Here is a 19,483-nt window from a genome sequence, read left to right as displayed (position 1 = left end):
GCGAAACACAGGCTTAGAAGGCTTAAGCTTTTTTATATGAAGTTGTTAAATAAATGATTTAAAAAAAAAAAAAAATAAAAAAACCGATATCCTTTGAAAAGGGTTGGGGTCGAAATTCTGTATGTTGCAAAATTCTGTATTCAAAATACTGTATGCCAAAATACTGTATGTCAAAATTCTGTATGTGCAAAATGCTGTAGGAACAAAATTCTGAAAGTCAAAATTCTGTATAGCAAAATTCTGTACATCAAAATTCTGTAAATCAAAATTCTGTAAAAATGCTGTAAAAAAATATCGTTTTGATAATGTAAAAAAGTGCGCGCGCACTTTTTTGTCGTACAGAATTTTGACAAGCAGAATTATGACCCGCTCCCCTTTGAAAATTGTGAGGATAAAGAATGTTTTAAGAAAAAAATACGTTCAGGAAATAATTAATTTAAATAAACCAACCTACCAATAAAAAAAAGAAAACAAAAAGGTCATTCATTGTGAATTTCATTTTTTTCATTATTTGTGCTTACACGCTAAAAGCATAAAGGTTAACTTATCTCCAATTATTTGAATGACTTTCCGTTCTTTGTGTCCAATAGATATTCAAGCGCAAATTAAATGAAGAAAAATGCACAATAAATGACTATCAATTGGTTTAATCATTGACTTTTTTTTTTTTTATTTTTGTTATTTTTATCTGTTCAATTGAAAATAGATGTATACAATTTAAAGAAAAAGAAGAAGTAAATTGCCAGCTTGTGTTTGACATTAAATCTTACAAAACAAAGCAAATAGAGAAGACAAAATTTTTTTTTTTTTTTGAAAAATTGTATCTTTTTGTGTCAAAAATAAAAACATTATCGAAGACAAATTCCAAATGGCTAATGGTTTTTTTTTTATTTTTTTTTTTTTTTTGGTTAACATCTTCCAACAAAAATTGTTTGCCAAAACAAAATTATCATCATTATCATCATCACTTGAGACACACACGTTTAGTTTAACTATATTCGTCCTGTTGTATAAAATTTTGTATCGCGTAGATACATTTTGGCTCTTAATGCAAACATCGCAAAAAAAAAGTTTAAAAGGAAAATATGTATGTATTTTAAATTACAAAAAAAATAAGAAAATGAAAATATTTCTCTCTAGTCAATCGCAATTATCGCTTCGCCTACGGTTATGAAGAAATTCACATGGCTGACCAATTTAGGGGAAGTTATTTTGTTTTAATTGATCTAAATGTCAAATGGGGGCATGTGGTGTTGATGGTGTTGAACAAACAGGTCAAAATGGCATTTATTTTTAGATTGTTTGTTATTCAATCGAAAGTGAATTGCTGTTTTTTGTTTGTGTTGTAACAAGTTGCCAAGGTTAAATCAGTTGATGATGATTGATTCGATACAAATTAAATGCATGATTGAAATTTATGTAATATATAATTATATAGGGTGTTCTTAGGTGAAAGAAAACTAAACCTTTAACATTTAAAAAGTTTTATATTCAAAATCAGTAGGTTCCAACTATTATTATGAAGACTAGCAATTTGTTCGCAGATTTTTTAAATCTTCCTATCCCTCATTAGTTAAACTCTTAAAAGAACCACCAGTCTCAAAAAAAAAAATACACAACAAGAAGTGCACTATAACATCGACATTTTATCAACTTTATTTATAGAAAATATCTAATTTTTCTTGTTAAAGCCTGAAATGAATTTTATCTGCTGTCCGTTTAATAATTTGTTATCAAATTATAAATCAAGATATAAATTCTATCTTATCACTAAAACTATAAGCTTCCGCAAATGTTTAAAATCTTTAATTTTTTAAATAATATGTATATTATATTAATAAATTTTGACAGGTAAAGTTCTTACGCACTTGATTTGTTTGACCATGTACAAGGTCTGTTGATAGGAGAAAATTTGAAATGCTGACTTTAGTTCATTTGTTTAAATTGTTTAGGTTTATTTTTGAAGATATACATATGTATAAAAAAAAAAACACAATAAATTCAAGTCGTAGGAGCAATTAGCTTTTCACAATTTCCTCCTCTTTTGATCTTTATCGATGGTTGACATTTTTGTAGGCAGCGCATCGTCGCTGTCGTTGTCTTCATCAGTAAAATGTGTGATTTATATTTGTTTTTCATTCAGGCATAACAAAAAACATTATTCAATGTGCGTCACACTCACAATGCGCAAAATAAAATCAACATGTGGTTTAATTGTCTCGCTGCTGTCTTGTAACCAAAATGAATAAAAATACTTATTTGTTAAGTTTTCAAAAAATAAACAAAAATAAAAATATATAAAAAAATTATATTTGTGGGGGCGAGAGATTGAATTTGTTTATCTACGCTGCTATTTTTGTTTTGTTTTTCTTTAACTTTCCTTATTTCACTTTTAAGCTGATGATCTTCAATCTTTTCATAACTACATATTTTAAACCTCATTTCTTTCCATTCAAAGGCAATGTTCATTGTACTATGAAGCCTTGGCTTAGAAAACATACAAAATTTTATCAAAATCGAACAATTTTTGTAATATTTCCTCGATTATTTTTAGGTCATACACAAAAATAATCCAAATAAAATTCTAGATCTTTTATCTACAATTCCAGTTAGTTTTTTTTTCAATAATAAGTTTACTTTTACCAAAAATCGCTAAGATCTATACATATCACCCCGCACCCTTTTTTCGCTCACCCACCACACTTCCGACGATCTGTTTCCAGCCAACCAATTTCCTCCTTATCTTAACAATTAATCTTTAATTTCCTTATCAACCATTTTCCGCTACCTAATGATTTTTTTTTATATTCAAGTCTTTAACTAAAACGTAATGTTTGATCAAAGTTGATAGCTCTTTCTCGAGATTTCATTTCAGCCACTGTTTTCATTTCATCATGTTTATTATTGAAATTAATATCAGTAGGATCAAAGGAAACGGATGTAATTTCCTAGTGCAACGCCCGTTACATTATTTTCAATATTTAAATATTGAAAAATAGGGTACTTTGTGTCACACCCCTTACCTGATAATTTTTTTTCATTATCCAGGTTTAACTCTTTCAATTTGTGGGAACTTTGATCTCGCACTGAAAGATCGTACAATAGGTAATTTGTTGACATGGATTTTGCCCATATCACAACAAGTCTAATGACGCCAATAGTTACAACCATCTGATTTTTAAATGAAATAAAATCAAAATAGCTGTTGGCGTATAACTTTTATAATATTTAGTGCCCATTAGTTACGTGTCCTGTTTTCTTCAATGTCAAGACCTAGACACATAAATCATTATATATAAATTTGTTGTTCACCTCATAATGATTAGTGATGTTCCGCAATTTTTTTTTTTTAAACCCGGAAATTTTAGACTCCCTGTCGCGTAAAATTTTGTATTTTTTCTATTCAAAAATCATAACATTCTCAATTTCTTCCGCCTACGTCTAAATCAATGGCCTATTTTTTATTTTTGTTTTTCAGAAAGAAATTCACTAGAGAAGAAAATTGCTTTTCTAAATCATGTGTTACCGAAAAATTAGTTCTTTTTATACTTGTTTGCCAAAAAGTTTATTATTTTCTCGTTTATAATATTATTGTCTTAAAATTTATTATATTTTTTTTTTCAAATTTCTCATAAACAAAATTGTATTTACAATAAAAATTAATTTTCAATTTATTTCTTTTTTTAATTACTTGCAGCTTGTTAGACCTGTTCCCACATCTATGGAGTTTCATCTAGACAGTGCAGAATACTGCCAAGCTCAGCACAAATAAAAAGTAAGTACACCCAAGACAAATTATTTATTTATTTTAAGTTCTATAAATAGACGTAACATTACTTAAAAAACTGACAATTTGTGAAGCACAGTCAAAATCCAGTATATGACATGTTCGATTTAGTAAAATTTTAAAACTTAATTTTACTTTTATAACAATAAAAAGAAAACAATGAAGTTTTTAACAAAATTTACCACAACACAATAAGACTTGTTAACAAGTCGGTTAAAATTTTTAATAATAAAGAGTAAAGAGGTTATAGTTTTCATCTACTCCACTCAATACGAGTTTTCGATTGTGTGCTAACGCAAATAAATTAAATTCAATGAATCAAAATCTATTTCTAGACTTTGAGTGTCTTTTATTTTGTACTTTGTCCTAACTTTCCGTCAATAAAGGTCAAAAATAAGACACACCTTTAACTAAGTCGGCTGTAAACAAGTCTTCTATAAATACCAATCCAACTTTAAGTAAATGAATGAAATTTTGAAATGGAATTTTGTTGCTCTTAATCGTAACTAAAACCCAAAATAAACACAAACTAACGTTTTTTTTTTCTTTTTTCGTAGAAAGTTTGTATTTTTGAACAAATGCCAAAAAATTAAAAATATATTTTTGTTGAAAAATTAATATTTTTCTTATAGACTTTGGTTGTCTAATAGAAGAGGTGGGTTCATTTATAAAAATATGTCAGTTGCTGTCATATGGGGGAGCAGCACTTTCCAAATCCGAAAATAGACAAATTTTCGAGACATTAAAATTTTCTCATCTTGTATAATGAAATAAGCTAAAATCTTTGACAAGAAACTTGTTGCATTTGTCTATTTGTGGATTTTAATAACAAATTAAACTCAGCCCAGAGGGTTGCTGAAAATGCGGCGCTCCACTAAAAACAATTTAACCGTAAACAAGCGAAAAACAGCAAATGCATAATGACATTTTAATTAATTGTTGGAACAAAACTATCTACCTACTGCAAACAAAAATAAAGTTTTCAATTAGATTTTAATTTATGGTGAAAAATACACAAGTTTTTTTTTTTTTTTTGTATAGGAGATTTTGCATTTTGTTGGCATTTGGTTTATGTTGTGGGTATTTTACGCGCAGTTTGTGTAATTTACTTTGAATAGTTTTGATATAAATCTTCTCTCATAAGAAAACTTTCAATTACGCAATTGAAATGAAATACAGTTATGGTGTAGATTTGAAAGTATGTATATAGAGGTACAAATCAGACCGTTACGAATCAAATTGTTTAAAAAGCATGTCGTCAAGTCCTACCAACTTGTTTCTCTTATGTTGGTGCTTTGATCGCGGTACAGATTAATCTCTACTTGGAGGTGTGGTGCACAATGAGGAACTTATTGCTTCGGTCAATTCAGAAGCAAAACGCTCCATTACCATAATAATGTCTTCTCGCGGTGTGTTTTTGTAGAGGCTCCCTATCCGGCAGTATAATATATCCATTAGGGTGGGTCAAAAATATCAAAATCATTTCTTTTTATTTTGTACTCCGAACACCTGTTAAATATACTCACCAAATATGAGCTCTTTATAATAATGGGAAGGTTCTCCGCTTCGCAATTTTCTATTTTACATCAAGCTTTTACTAAAAAAAATCTTTTTTTTATAAATCGACTTTTTAGCAAATTTCTTTACATATTCTTGTAGGAAATTGAACGCTCTAAAAAAAAGCCTTGTGCAGCTTTTTCCTTTATCTAACCGTTTAATAGATATTTGAGGTCCAAAAAATGGATAAAATCTTTAAAAAATCGTTTTTTTGTTCCTAATTTTGTAACAAATTGAAAAATTATAATAATCAAACGCGCAAGACATATTCTTGTAGGGGCTTAAACGTTCTGCAAAAAAGTCATTTCATTAGCATCAAATTGATTGCTTGAACCGTTTAAAAGATATTCGTATCCAAATCGCAATGCCTACGGGTCATATGAAAACTATTGAAATCAGTGGGCATTGTGTAAAAATAAAATTTTATAAAAATATTGTAGAGGTGTCTAGCAATCGATTTTTCGAAGTACAAAATCAAAAAAAAAAAAATTTCGATTTTTTTAACCACCCTAATATCCATCTTATACACGAAAATTGACTTCCATGTTATATTAAAAATGTCTTAAAACAATCTAATTAACAATTTATTTTTTCTTTTCAGGTGACATAAAAAAAAATCACCTCAAAACACGGGGGAGCGTGAGAGTGGTGAAGAGAGCAATTGAGCGCGTGCGCGATTCAGAGTAGATACATCAATAAATAATTATTTTTCAATCATTAGATCATTTTTTTTTTAAGTTTCAAAAACTATAAATTTCTCAGTAATTCATTTAGAAAACTAAAATTTCAATTTTGTCCATTTAATTGCAAAAACAAAACGCATATCAACGATCATTGAACATTTAAATTAAAAAAACATAGACAAACATAAAACAACCGGGAAATTATCGGTTGAAAGCGTTTAATATTCAATATTCAAATCATAAAACCCCTTTTCTTTTGTTTTTCTATACATTTTTTGTGGTTTTCAATTAAAATTATCAGATAAACAGGGAAAAAACGGGTAAAATTTTGTCAAAATATATATAAATAAATATCTATCTGTGTCTGCTTAAAAAGAAAGCAAAAAAAAAAACTATTACTAATCAGTTATTACAAAATTATTTTGAAAAAAAGTGCTTAAGATACACTACAACTCTTAAAATTGAAAATAAAATTGTTATGGGTGATAAATAAAAACAATAATATTAAGATTTTTCTAGGAATTTATCTAACACACTAAAAAAATTGCAAAATAATTTTGTTTTTTTGTACTTAATTTTTTTTATTTTTACTTAAAAAAAACTTCTAAGTAAGAAGCCATTTTCTAACAAGGCCTTCATATAACAAAACTTAAGGAAAAAAAATCTTTCAGAAACAGATAAATATAATAAAATATATTTTTATCTCACATTAAAAACAGATACGTATATATTTTTACAAAGAAAAAGATTAAAAAAAAAAAACTAAATTAAAAAAGAAAACCAAAATCAATTTATATTTTTTAAAAAAACAACTTTTCCACAAACCGTCGTCATTGTCGTCGTCGAAACCAGAACAAACAAATTCTCCAAACTCAGTGTTTAAAACTGAAAAACAAAAAAATAAAACTCTAACTATTTTTGTTTTTGTAATTTATTATCTATATATATAAAAAAAATATAAATTATTAAGAGCATATAAATCTGAATATAAAATAATTATTTAATATTTAAATTTAAAAGGACTGCAATAATTAACTTAAAATTTAAAAATATAACAAAAAAAAAATACAACAAGTCAAACTACGCACGCGTGAATCGAAAATAATATAAATTGCTAAACTAATTTATTTATTCAATCAACACAACAAATTAACAAAAACATAAAACCTTGCTGCTAAAAAAACGTTAAATACAAAAAAAAAAACACAGCCAAGCCAATCAACGAAACAAAACAAAAAAAGAGACAAACAAATTTTTGTGTTTTTTGTTTGTTTGATTTTTCTATTCTGAACGCGAATTTTTTATTGATGAGCAACATGCGCCAAAAGGACATCCGACCAGCACCCGCTCTTATTGAGTTTAAGGGGATGAAATTTTTGATCACCGATCGACCATCAGATTTAACCATCCCACATTATGTTTTGGTAAGTTTTTTTAGTTTTATTTAAAATTTGGAAAAAAAAGTAATAAATTTAATTTTTGTTGTTGCAGGAATTAAAGAAAAATAATGTTAGCACCGTTGTTCGTGTATGCGAACCAAGTTATAAAACCGATGAGCTTGAGTCTCAAGGCATTGTTGTCAAGGATTTAGCATTTGAAGACGGAACCCCTCCGCCACAAAATGTTGTTGATGAATGGTTCGAAATTTTGAAGCAAAAGTAAGTAATTCAATTTAGTACCTAATTATTGACAATCTTAATTTTCTAATGGCGTTTTCGATTGGCAGTCCGGAAGCGTCCGGAATCATTCTGAAAAAATTTTATTCACACAAAACTGTCAGTTTTGTACGAATAAAACGCTTTCAGAATGATTCCGGACGCTTCCGGACTGCCAATCGAAAACGCCATAAGCTTACTCTTAAATTAAACAAAAAAGTAGTTGACAAACAAATGTACAGTAATAGACTTTGACAGAAATCCCTCGGATTTCTTGTGACATTACATACAAAATTAATGCCAAAACTCGATGAGTTTATGGCCATCGCCGAATTTTTTGTCTTAAAGCTCTGATACATTTTTTTTGAAAATGCACTGGTCCCGACTAATTTATTGAAAATCCTAATTGTGCATTTTTCATTCAAAATGATGGATCAAAACAGCTTCGATGTCTAAAGATTGCATTTTTTAAAAGATTCAATATCTAAGCGCCATGTTCACAAATTGAAACGATTTCATCTATTGAAGAGCACAGTTGTCAATGAACTACTAGTCGCCCTTGAATCCGAGAGATTCAGAGTTATAGTAGAAAGAAAACAAAAAACTAAAATAATGAAAATAATTTCATAATTTTTGTTTATGTTTTGTGGACTTTATGAATAATATTTAATTTTAGAGTTTTTTTGACTTGTAGTCCAAAATGCGTTTCGCCCAGGTACAACAGTTGGGCTCAGTTAGATGCTGTTGTACCCTTTCTAAGACGCAAAATTTTGGTCGATGATTACCAACACTTATTAAAATTACAGCATAAACTTACTGTGAATTCTAATATTTCTAGGGGAATTTGATTAAATTCGTGCATACGACGCACTCCGCGCCACCATTTCCGTTTCTGTGAAGTATCTTCAAACATAATACATGAATCTCATGCAAACTGCTCTTTACAAGCTAGTCGAATGGGCATCGGAATTGGTACAAACTTCAAAAAAAACTCTTCACAAAATAAAATATAAAACTTCAAAATTAGACCCTTTCTCAATTAACAGCGCTCCACGATCAAACTAAGTATTAGTTTGGTGGAAAGCCTAATATAAGTTTACTTGTTATGGAACGGTCAACCAAGCCCAACAATCAACATTAAATTTAACTTCTTTGGTTTTTTGTTTGGGTTCCGGCAATCTATCAAATACCGAATTAAAAATTCAAAAAATAACCAAATAACGAAATCTAAAAACTTTTGAAACGGGTTACTTGAACCGTTTTTCGTAGAAATCTTGAAAAAATTCAGTCACTGTTACCGAATTCAATTTTTGTACCACCAACAAAATTCGGACCACATTCTGCCATAAAATATTACTCAAACAACAAGCTCCATATCAGCATTAATTTGCATTTTGTCTTCTTATAGTTTATTAATTTCTAAGCTTAGCCAAAAGGCTGTGCATCATAATGAACAAACCAATAAATCCCATTTCCTTATATCTTTTTTAGCTATCAACAAAATCCTGAAGCTTGCGTTGCCGTTCATTGTGTAGCTGGCCTAGGAAGAGCACCCGTTTTAGTTGCTTTGGCGTTGATCGAACTTGGTCTCAAGTACGAGGCAGCTGTTGAAATGATCAGAGAGTAAGTTTTTTCACAATTATACTCAAATTTAATTAAATTTCTAAATAAATGTCTTTTTCTTTATTTTAGTAAACGACGAGGCGCTATTAACGCTAAGCAACTCTCCTATTTAGAGCGATATAGGCCAAAATCAAGGCTTAAGCACAAAAATGGCCACAAAAATTCATGTAGCGTGCAATAGATATCAAAATAAAATTCCCACCAGATAAAAAGTGTTCATTTTAACCGATAAACAAACAAAAACAAAAATAATTAAAAAAATAAATAAATTAATGAAGCAAATTATCCAAAAGAAAAAGAAGAAAAAAACATTAAGAACTAATTGAATGAGAAAAATAGAGTTTTTGTTTTTTTTTTTTTTTTGAGAATTGTGGAATTAAGAAAAAAAACCTCGGTTGAAAAGTTAAAACATGGAATATAGTAAAATATTTAATTGTAAAACCAATGATTGTATCAAATTGAAAAAAAAAAAACAAAATATGAAAAATGTACTTGCAATTAACAACAACAACAACAACAATCCCCACTTTTATTCCCCATCCCTCTCTGTATTTGCGCATCACTTATATTCAATTGTCATCATTATAATAAAATACAACTTATTTATTGCTCTTTGCTACTCCCCCAATATAATGGTTTCTCTTTTTATTAATTTTTGCTTTTGATTTTTTTTTTCATTATCTTTTATTAAAACAAAATATTGTGAAATTTATGTTTTAATATTTAAATTTTTTTTAATTCATCTATCTTAATTAATATACGAATTGTTTAAAAAAGATTAAACATCTAATTATTTTTTGTAAACAAAATTGTAAAAAAAACAACAAGTCCTTCCAAATAATTTTTCGGATGGGAAATAAATTTATTAAGAACAAAAAATACTAAAAAAAAAAATAATTAAACAAAATAATGAACAACTGAAAGAATTTTAAATTAAATGTGAAGCTATAAAAAAAATATAGTTAGCTATTAATTTTTTTAGGAAATCCAGATTGTATAAAAAAATTAATAAATTAAACACAAACAAACAAAAACAAAATCTAATGGACACATTATTAAGCAGTTATATATTAAAAACAAAAAGATAAAATAACAGAATATTAACAATATAGAGTAAAAATGAAAGTAAAAAATGAACCACAACAAATAGGTACACCACTCTCCACACTCGTAATAACATCTTATCAATTGCATTATAAGTAAATGAAATAAAAAAAGCAAAAAAAAAAGAATTAAATATCACAATAGAACATCAAAAAATTAAAACAAAACAAATATTTATCTAAAATACTTGCTCCTTGTCTCCCCCATTAACAATAATGTTAGAACAAAAGAAAACAAAAATAAAGGAGGAAAAAAAATTCATTGAAAATAAAACTAAATTCACTTACATAGAAAAAGGTAATACAATTTTAGAGAAAAAGAAAGATTTTCGAAAGCAAAATTTATGACAAATGAGATAAACATTAAAAACATTGAGCAAAATAAAAAAAAAAAACAAGTGAAACACAATTATTAAATGAAAACAAAAATAAACTACGGAAAAGAAACACTTTTTATATTATTATATATTATACATTATTATTAATTAATTAAATAATTAAAAACAACAACAACAGAAACAAGGAAGAAAGAAAATTATAAAAAAAAATGATAATAAAGAAAAATCAAATAAAAAATTTAAAAATACATTTTCAGAGTTTTATTTCATGGAAAGTAGTTGAGTTTAAGGGTGTATTTACATGAAACCAAACCAAAACTATGACATCTCCGGCAAAAAAATGTTTACACTTAAAAAAATTCAAATTCCTTACAATTCTCTTTAAAAGAATTTGTCAGCAACTATAAGATGTCTTCACCCATATTGCGATTTGCAACTTTCAATTAAATTTTGATATCCTATTACTTAATCAGATTTTTGAAAACATCAAATGGTGCCAACTGTTATTAGTTGAAATCTAATTGAAGAATTCCATTAAAAATTTGACTTGTTGTTATCCTATCAATAAATTTTTAAAATACTAAATTTCAGTATATATCAACTATCAATTGATAGTTGTAATTCGCAAAACGGTTAACTACGAACATATTTTTGTTTTACTTTTCTTTTTTTCACTTCAGATTCTTTGATGTAGTCTGCTTAGAGCAAGCTGTATACTACTATCAGAGGGTTCATCATTAGTGCATGTGTTAGCAGCTAGTAGGACAAAAACAATTTAATACTATCCACATGCACAGTATACAATTAATATTAGCTAAAAATGATATACTAACGTATTTACAATTTAAAAATCTAATTAAAACATTAACTGACAATCACGTCTGTGGAGCACTGGTTCGAAATAAAGTTTTTAAGTTCATCTTGCTCATATTAAAGTCAATATCGTTTAAATTATAAAGTTTGCTCATTCGGTTAAGAGGCTCGTTTATACCATAGTTTGTTCTATGAAAGTCAATATGTAAGAGTTCAAATCTTCGTAGGTGGTGAGATCCTCCCTGATAGTTAAAGCCAAGGCAACCTAATAAGTCAGGAGCGTAAATTTGTCCATTAATTAATTGATGAAAGAATATAATATCGTAATTAACACGCCTTTGTTGTAAAGTTTGCAAGGTGGTTGGTAAGGTGGTAAGTTGTAAGGATCTGTCCAAGGTAGACCCTTCAGAGCAAAGCGTATGAAATTATGTTGGATTGATTTTATACGATTCTTATGAACCTCATAAAAAGGACTCCATACTCTTGGGCAGCGTACTCGAGGTGGGGTCGAACGTAGCAGTTGTATAAAGAAAGTGTGACAAATGGATCTTCAAACTCCTTTGCCCAGCGTTTTACAAATCCAAGCATTGAGCTCGCTTTGTTTACTATGAAATTAATGTGTTCGGTGAATTCTAAATTTGAACTGAATTGGACACGATATACAATAATCGAAGGCATTCGGGACTCGTTTTCGAGAGAAAGTAATTCTTATGAAAACACGGCCATTTAAAGATCATAAGATCGTGCGTACTTAGCTTAATAATCTTTTGGTGAACGAGTAGGTATTTAATTTAAATAGTTATCTTATAACTCATAACACATTGACTTTAAAGATTAAAGTTCTGAGAATGCGTACGACTAATAAAAATATTCTCTGTTTGATGGTACTTCTGAAGTTGAACTCAATGGTAAATTTATCGGCGTTCATAGATGCACGGACATTGGGGTAAAACGGGTATGTAATGTAACAAGCTTTTTTATTTGAAAAATGAAATAGTTTTCCCGTCTTCTATTTTTGTCGAAAGAGATACACAATACCAAAACAGATATTTATCGATTCGATCGACATTTATCGCATCGAAAGTTGAACGACACCATACTATCACTACCTAGTGGATTCAAAATTTCAAAGAAAAGCAAATAACTCGCCGGGAATTATGCTAAAATACCAGTTTTACCTTTTAAAACAAACATTTTTATACCAATCGCAACTCATACTAAAACAACAAGCTGAGGCAACAAATAAGAGATGGTAAGGAGATGGTGGTTAATCAAGGTGGAAAATTTGTATAATGTTGATGTAACCTTGCCATATGACACACTATATAATAGCTGAATTCATGAACGCAGTGATGCTTGCCTCAAAAATATTTCTGCAAAAGTGATGCTTTATAGGTAAGGTAGTGTTTCCTTTCCATACGAAAGCCTAAGAATAAGAAGTATGTACTTATTATTCTTAGACAAAAGCACAGATGGGTTTATGAATTCAATGATACTGTTATATTAGACTGATTAAAAAAAAATTTTTTTGTTCATAGTTACATAATATCGAAAATATTGTTGGAAATGACGAAAAAAAATACTGTAAAAGTTACAGCCCTTAATAATTATATTAAGTACTGCCGCATCGCAAATTTCTATTTCCCATATGATTTACATGGAAAAGATTGTGTTTTTGAGTTTGGAATTTTATAACTTTTTAATGGTTCATCAAAAAGGCTGGACTTAATCATTTTCTTGTATAAAATTGAATGTTTTACAAAAATACATTTCTAAAATTTTGAAAAAACCGACGCGAAAAATTAATAAAAATAATTTTTAGTTAAAATTGAATAATTCAAATTTATTGAAAAATTCTAATTTAATAGTATTAAGAGTTTGGCAGTTAAATAAAATGATTTTTGAAACCAAAAAACAACATAATGTAGAATACAAAAAATTTGAAAAGTTTGCAAATTTGTTTGAAAAACCTAATAATTTCGTCAAAAAATCGAAAAAAAAATGAAGAAAAAATTACATTTTATATTTTAAAGTTGAATAACTTCGAAACGGGGCGGATTATCAAAAAAATTAATAAGAGCTTTTTTGTAGAACGTTCAATTTTATAAAATGATTGAGTCCAGCCTTTTTAATGAACCATTAAAAAGTTATAAAATTCCAAACTCAAAAACACAATCTTTCCCATGTAAATCATATGGGAAATAGAAATTTGCGATGCGGCAGTACTTAATATTAATAATAAGGGCTGTAACTTGTACATTTTTTTTTTCGTCATTTCCAACAATATTTTCGATAGGTAGATATAACTATGAACAAAAAAAATAATAAATATGTATTCAATGTTACTTTTTGAATGCGGAACCGAATGGAACCAATGATAACCCGTTACAAGCACACCAAAAAAATTAAGATGTTTTTTATGCAGATGAATAATTTTCAGTATAACAAACGTTAAAATAATGACACTCTTATAAAATACGCAATTGTGGTTTTATGTGTCATACAATATCTAACAAATAATCAAAAAAATCTATATAGGTAAGTAGGGCAGGGCGTTTCTTCGAGAGAAATGAATAATTAGATTTGATAGCTTTTGTGTTTCCTCCCATAGTCATAGCCGTAGCTAGGATTTCGTTTCGGGGGGGGGGGGGGGGGGGGGGGTTAGCTCAGACCAAACAAAATTTTTTTTTAGAAATCACAATACTTTGTATCAACTATATGTAACTGCAGTCGATTCTAAATCCCGCTAAATCAAATAGTCATTTGAACTGTGTAGAAGCGAAAAATTTGCCAATATCCTTTTTAAGTATTTTTTAGGAGAGGAATTCGTAGTTAAAAGTTTAAAAAAGCCCTGCTGACGGTAAACGAATTTAAAAATGGCCTAATATTCAGCGGCATCTCTAGTTTTGTAGGTACAAAGAGTGATAAGTTGGTTGATATAAATTGCGAGCGTTAGCGAGCAAGAAAATTAAAAAAAAAAAACAAATTTTAACCATTCTAAGGCTTTATAAAAAAAATTATTTCGTACAATTTAATAAATAAAACATTGAAAAATGGACTTTTTCTTGCACTGAAATTTTGTAGCAGAAAATTGACAGGTACATTCTATCTATTGAGTTCTAAATGAAATTAGTAATACTTAAAAACCAACATTTTAAATAATCCAAGTTGTTTCACATGAGCTAATTACACTGGTCAACAAGGTTTTTGTTACAGAAACCAGGGTATACTTTTCTATTAGCTGAGCTCGAATCCGAAGTCAGAAAAATTCTATCACATCACGTTTTGGAGATATTCCCGTTAGAAAATCGAAAATGCCGATTTTTACCAGTTTTCAAAGTTATTTTTTAGCGTTTACTTGTTTTTTTTTTTTTAAATTAAATTTGTAACAGTTTCTAAAAGAATTGTGTCAAAATTTGAAAGCGATTGGTACAGAACTATTCGATATTTGCTATTAAAAGCAAATAAATATGAGATGCCCCAAACACTTTGATTTCAAGTTATGATTTCTCGAGGAAGAAAATAGATATTTAAAAGATTTAAACGGATTTAGAGAGACAAAACTTAATTCTTTTAGAAACTGTCACAAATTAAATTTAAAAAAAAAAATAAATAAACGCTAAAAAATAACCCTGAAAACTGGTAAAAAGCGGCATTTTCGATTTTCTAACTGGAATATCTCAAAAACGTGATGTGATCGAATTTTTCTGACTTCGGTTTCGAGCTCAGTACACAAAAAACCTATAGAAGAGTATACCCTGGTTTCTGTAACAAAAAAGAAGTTTAATTTTGTTGACCAGTGTTATACTTCACTTTGAAATTTAACAATAAACTGAAATTGTTTAATTTTATAATTTGAAACGAAATGTTGTAAATACAGTGCACCCTACTATTTTTTTTATTAAAGGGGATCAAAAAACAAGAATATTGAGAAGAACAAAATGTCCCGTAACTTTCTCTTATAATTTTTAGAAATAAAAACAAGTTTTTCTTCCATTGCAAAAGTATAATCGCATTTTTTTATTTTGAGTATGGCCAACAAGGTTTTTGTTACAGAAGCAAAGATATACTTTTCTAAAGGTTTTTTATATGCTGAGCTCGAATCCGAACTCAGAAAAATTCTATCACATCGCGTTTTTGAGATATTCCCGTTAGAATATCAAAAATCCCGCTTTTTACCAGTTGTCGAGGTTATTTCCTAGCGTTGGTAGGTACTACAGTCTCTGAATAAATCGATACATTTATTTTCGCTTACATACTGGATTTAAGGTTAACATAGAACAAAAGTGGGTAATAAGCAACTGAAGATATCTCGGACAGTAAAAAAGATGTCTGAAAGATTTAAATAGATTTAAGGGTAATATTTCAAAAACGAGATGTTATCGAATAAGTCCGTCTTTGGATTCGAGTTCGGCCACCGAAACCCTTTGAAAAAGCATAGTTTAGTCCCGGCACCAAAAACCCTGCATAAGTACTTGTGGTATTTAAAGGGTTCTTAAAAGAGCATTTTAAGGTGTTAACATAGTGCTTAAGGAAATGGTCGTAATGGACCAAACAATTTTTGTTTTCCTTTATACAAACTTCATCGACAGCTTCTGCAATGATGCAAAATTGGTAGTGATTTTAAGGGAGATTTTAATATAGGTAATCAAATCACTAAAATACAAAAACAAATCATTTAATGCTGCACATATTAGACTTGTATATGTTTATAATATAGGTATCTTTTGATTTTCTGAAAAAAATTTCGGGGGGGGGGTTAAACACCCAAACCCCCCCCCCCCTAATTACGGCTATGTCCATAGTCTTGGACTTGAAACAAAAGCCAATCAGTAGATTTTGGGAGACTTTGAACTTGCTAAAAATAGACCGAAATTCTGAGTCGATGCCATACAAAAATATGTATGTATTTATTTTTCTGTGCCTATAACATATCTTTTCTAGAATAATACGGAATAAAGAAATATCAAAAAATCTGAAAAATCATCCGTTTATTGTAGTAAGATATTGATTCGGAGAGTACCTACATTTTATTAGTTTTTTTTTGAAAGAAATATCCTTGCCATTTGGAGTTTTGGTATAATTTTCATTTTAATTTCGCTGGTGGAATAGCGTAGTTACAGCAGAACGAAACTTTTCGTTTACGATTTCGATGTGTTATTTTTGTATGGGATTTTTTGTTTCGCATCAGCAGCGTACTAGGATTATTTATAGCCTGTTGTCACTACAACTCAAATGAGATAATTTCGCAAATAAGTTCAGTTCAAATTTCAAACTAAATTGTTTTCTATTGCATTTGGTATTCAAAATGAGATAGTTTGCGAAATAAGCCCATTTGGGCTCCAGTGAAAATTGGCTATTAATTAATTTGACTGAAAACAAGTCAAACTGGCAGTACTATTGATATGTATGTCCCTATCTCTAGTCTCCACTCTACCAAACTGAAAATTAAGTCGACAAAATAACCGATTCGTTTTTTATTTGTGATAACAAAAAGAGTTTTGAGCGACACCTTTTGAGTATTTAGATTTTAGAATTCTCATTATGTGATAAACAGTTTTGAGCGGGACCTTTAACCTTTTAAGTATTAAAGCCTGGTACGCTGCATTGTATATATATTTCTATAGTACTATCAATCCATGAAAATACTTTAGCGACATCTTTTGGTAGATCTGCACTTCAATTTTCTGCATGAGGTTCAAACATAAAATAAACTAGCGATCCCAGCGGTGGCGACGCAAAATAGAAAATTCTACTTCATGAGAATACTATAAGAATATATATACAATGTACGCTGCTCGCGCTAAATTTTAGCCAAGATAAAATTTCCATACAATTTATCGATAATTTGTATGGGACTCATTTTAGCTCGGCTAAAATTTTTCGATAATTTGTATGGGAGCTAAAATTTAGCGCGAGCAGCGTACCAGGCTTAAGGATTCTCATAATTTGATAAAAAAAACAGTTTTGGACGACATCTTTTGAGCATTTAGTATTAATTGTTTACAGTGCCATCTGTTGATATTTTACGTTTTGTAGCCCAATTAACAGAAAGGTTTTTGTTTCAATTTTGTTAACATTTTTCGGAGTTCGGTTTGAGGCTGTGATATACATGAAAGGGAAATTATATTTATATATTGATGTAGGTTTATGTACTTACTAAACAAATATTAGTTGGAGACTTTTAAATTTGGATTAGTAACAGAGACATCTTTCGAAAAACTGCAAAAACATTTTTTTTGTAAGTTGTTTGATTTTATAAAATGGATTTGCATTTTACCTAAATGCTATGCAAGTTGATATTAATATTGTAAGATATACCCTTAATACTCAGTAATTCCTAGTTGTGGTATGAAGAAACAAATCATATTCCAAAATATCATGTTTCCTTAAACCTTCGTTAATCGATTTGACCAACAACAACCCAAACCCACCATATGCCAACAGCTGCTGCAGTTCTAAATGATTTTCCAGCTGACTAAATCTGTGCAAATTCTTGTCATAATAATCCTGCTAACATGCCATAAGGACCAACCAACTTCAACCAAAAGTAGGTGTATGTGTATATTGTATACAACTAGATTTCATTCTCATGTCCTGGAAGAAGAGCGCAGCCAATTTCGCCATAAGCATTCAAATTTCTAAAGCGAAAGTGGTGTGTAATCATTTTATTGGGACACAAAGTTTTGTCATTTTGTGTTTAGAGAGTAGGAGAGTTGTTGTTGGGTCGGTGTAAGTCTTCCTTCAACATTTGTCTGACAATAGTTCTGGCAGTGGCCAGTGAGTTTGGGTCCGGTTTGCCTTTCTCTCATCAAATAACCGTTTCTAAAGAGGATTTGTGTTCCAGGGAATATTGGGTGGCAAGGATAAGTTAGGATTGTGGAGGATCCAGAGGATTGTAGTAGGTAGATGGATAACATACCTATATGAGAATACACATGAAATCGATTCATCTCATCGCCTGGTTACCGCTATCGCTTCTTGTTGATTTGGTTGATGGATGCTCCTGGGTCGTATGGCTGATGTCGATGGTCAAAATTTGTTTGTTGTTTACTTTGGTTTTTGATCTATTTTGATGTTTTGCGGATGAGTTTAGAGAGGCTGATTTCGAGAGATAGTAAAATCTTCAAAAGGGGTTAACTACATTTGCTTTTTTTGATTGTTGTTTGTAGGTTCATAGAAATTTATTCTCTTTGTGGTTCATTGTTGTTGAAATTAGAAATTACCGAGCAGTTAGATATCAAATTAAGCTAATTAAGAAAAACTCATTTGTTATTGATTGTGTTTGGTGTAGAAAAATGGAGGTAATATTGTTTTGTATATGAAAGACAGTGAAACATTTTTCTCACTTTTGATATTACGTTCTGTTTTTCACTTATAAGTATGATGCATTTGACGCAATCGAAATTACAAATACCTCTCGATAGGAACTAAATTAGCTAGTCCCAGACGTTTAAACAACGGTTTTACCCCCAACAGACGTCCTTGAAGAGTCGTGATATACTTAATTTCATACAAAACTCGAAATATTATTTTTTTTCTTGATATATAACCATTATGGTGAAAACTCTTAAAAAATTATCACTACCTCTCGATAATTATTAAATTAGTCCTAGAAGTTTTAGCCACAGCGTTACATACCCGAAATACTGAATTTCATAGGTAAAGGCGAAAAAAAAAAAAAACAAAATGTTATCTGGACTACATTCAATCAAGTAAAAATTCTAAATAAAATAAAAATAACAGTGCCCAGGCCCACTCTAGTGGATTTACTTTTTTCAAATTATAAATTAAAAAAGGTCACTGTGGTGTATGCGTACTATTTTTTTTTTTCTAACAAATTAATGAAACTAGTTGGCCTTTGTAACCAGTTACAGTTGGGATGACGAAAATAAATGGTGGTTTAACCTGGGCTAACCTTCTG

At 29.3% G+C, this 19,483-nt stretch overlaps 1 protein-coding gene across 2 annotated transcripts in view; it reads left to right on the top strand.

Annotated features, from left to right (window-relative positions):
• Nucleotides 1-10,806, top strand: part of LOC129916505 (PRL-1 phosphatase) — a 97,858-nt gene extending 87,052 nt beyond the window's left edge. For both annotated transcript variants that reach the window (XM_055996506.1, XM_055996507.1), the window contains exons 2-6: nucleotides 3,698-3,775; nucleotides 5,946-7,451; nucleotides 7,519-7,685; nucleotides 9,174-9,305; nucleotides 9,375-10,806. In XM_055996506.1, coding sequence (XP_055852481.1) covers nucleotides 7,335-7,451; nucleotides 7,519-7,685; nucleotides 9,174-9,305; nucleotides 9,375-9,486 — 528 coding nt within the window. In that variant the 5' untranslated portion in view covers nucleotides 3,698-3,775; nucleotides 5,946-7,334 and the 3' untranslated portion in view covers nucleotides 9,487-10,806. The remainder of the gene's footprint in view (nucleotides 1-3,697; nucleotides 3,776-5,945; nucleotides 7,452-7,518; nucleotides 7,686-9,173; nucleotides 9,306-9,374) is intronic.
• The last annotated feature ends 8,677 nt before the right edge of the window (nucleotides 10,807-19,483 follow it).

This window comes from Episyrphus balteatus, chromosome 3, assembly GCF_945859705.1.
Source record: "Episyrphus balteatus chromosome 3, idEpiBalt1.1, whole genome shotgun sequence".
NCBI classification, from domain to species: domain Eukaryota; kingdom Metazoa; phylum Arthropoda; class Insecta; order Diptera; family Syrphidae; genus Episyrphus; species Episyrphus balteatus.
Note: the sequence above shows the minus strand (reverse complement) of the source record. Positions and strands in the feature narration are given on the sequence as shown.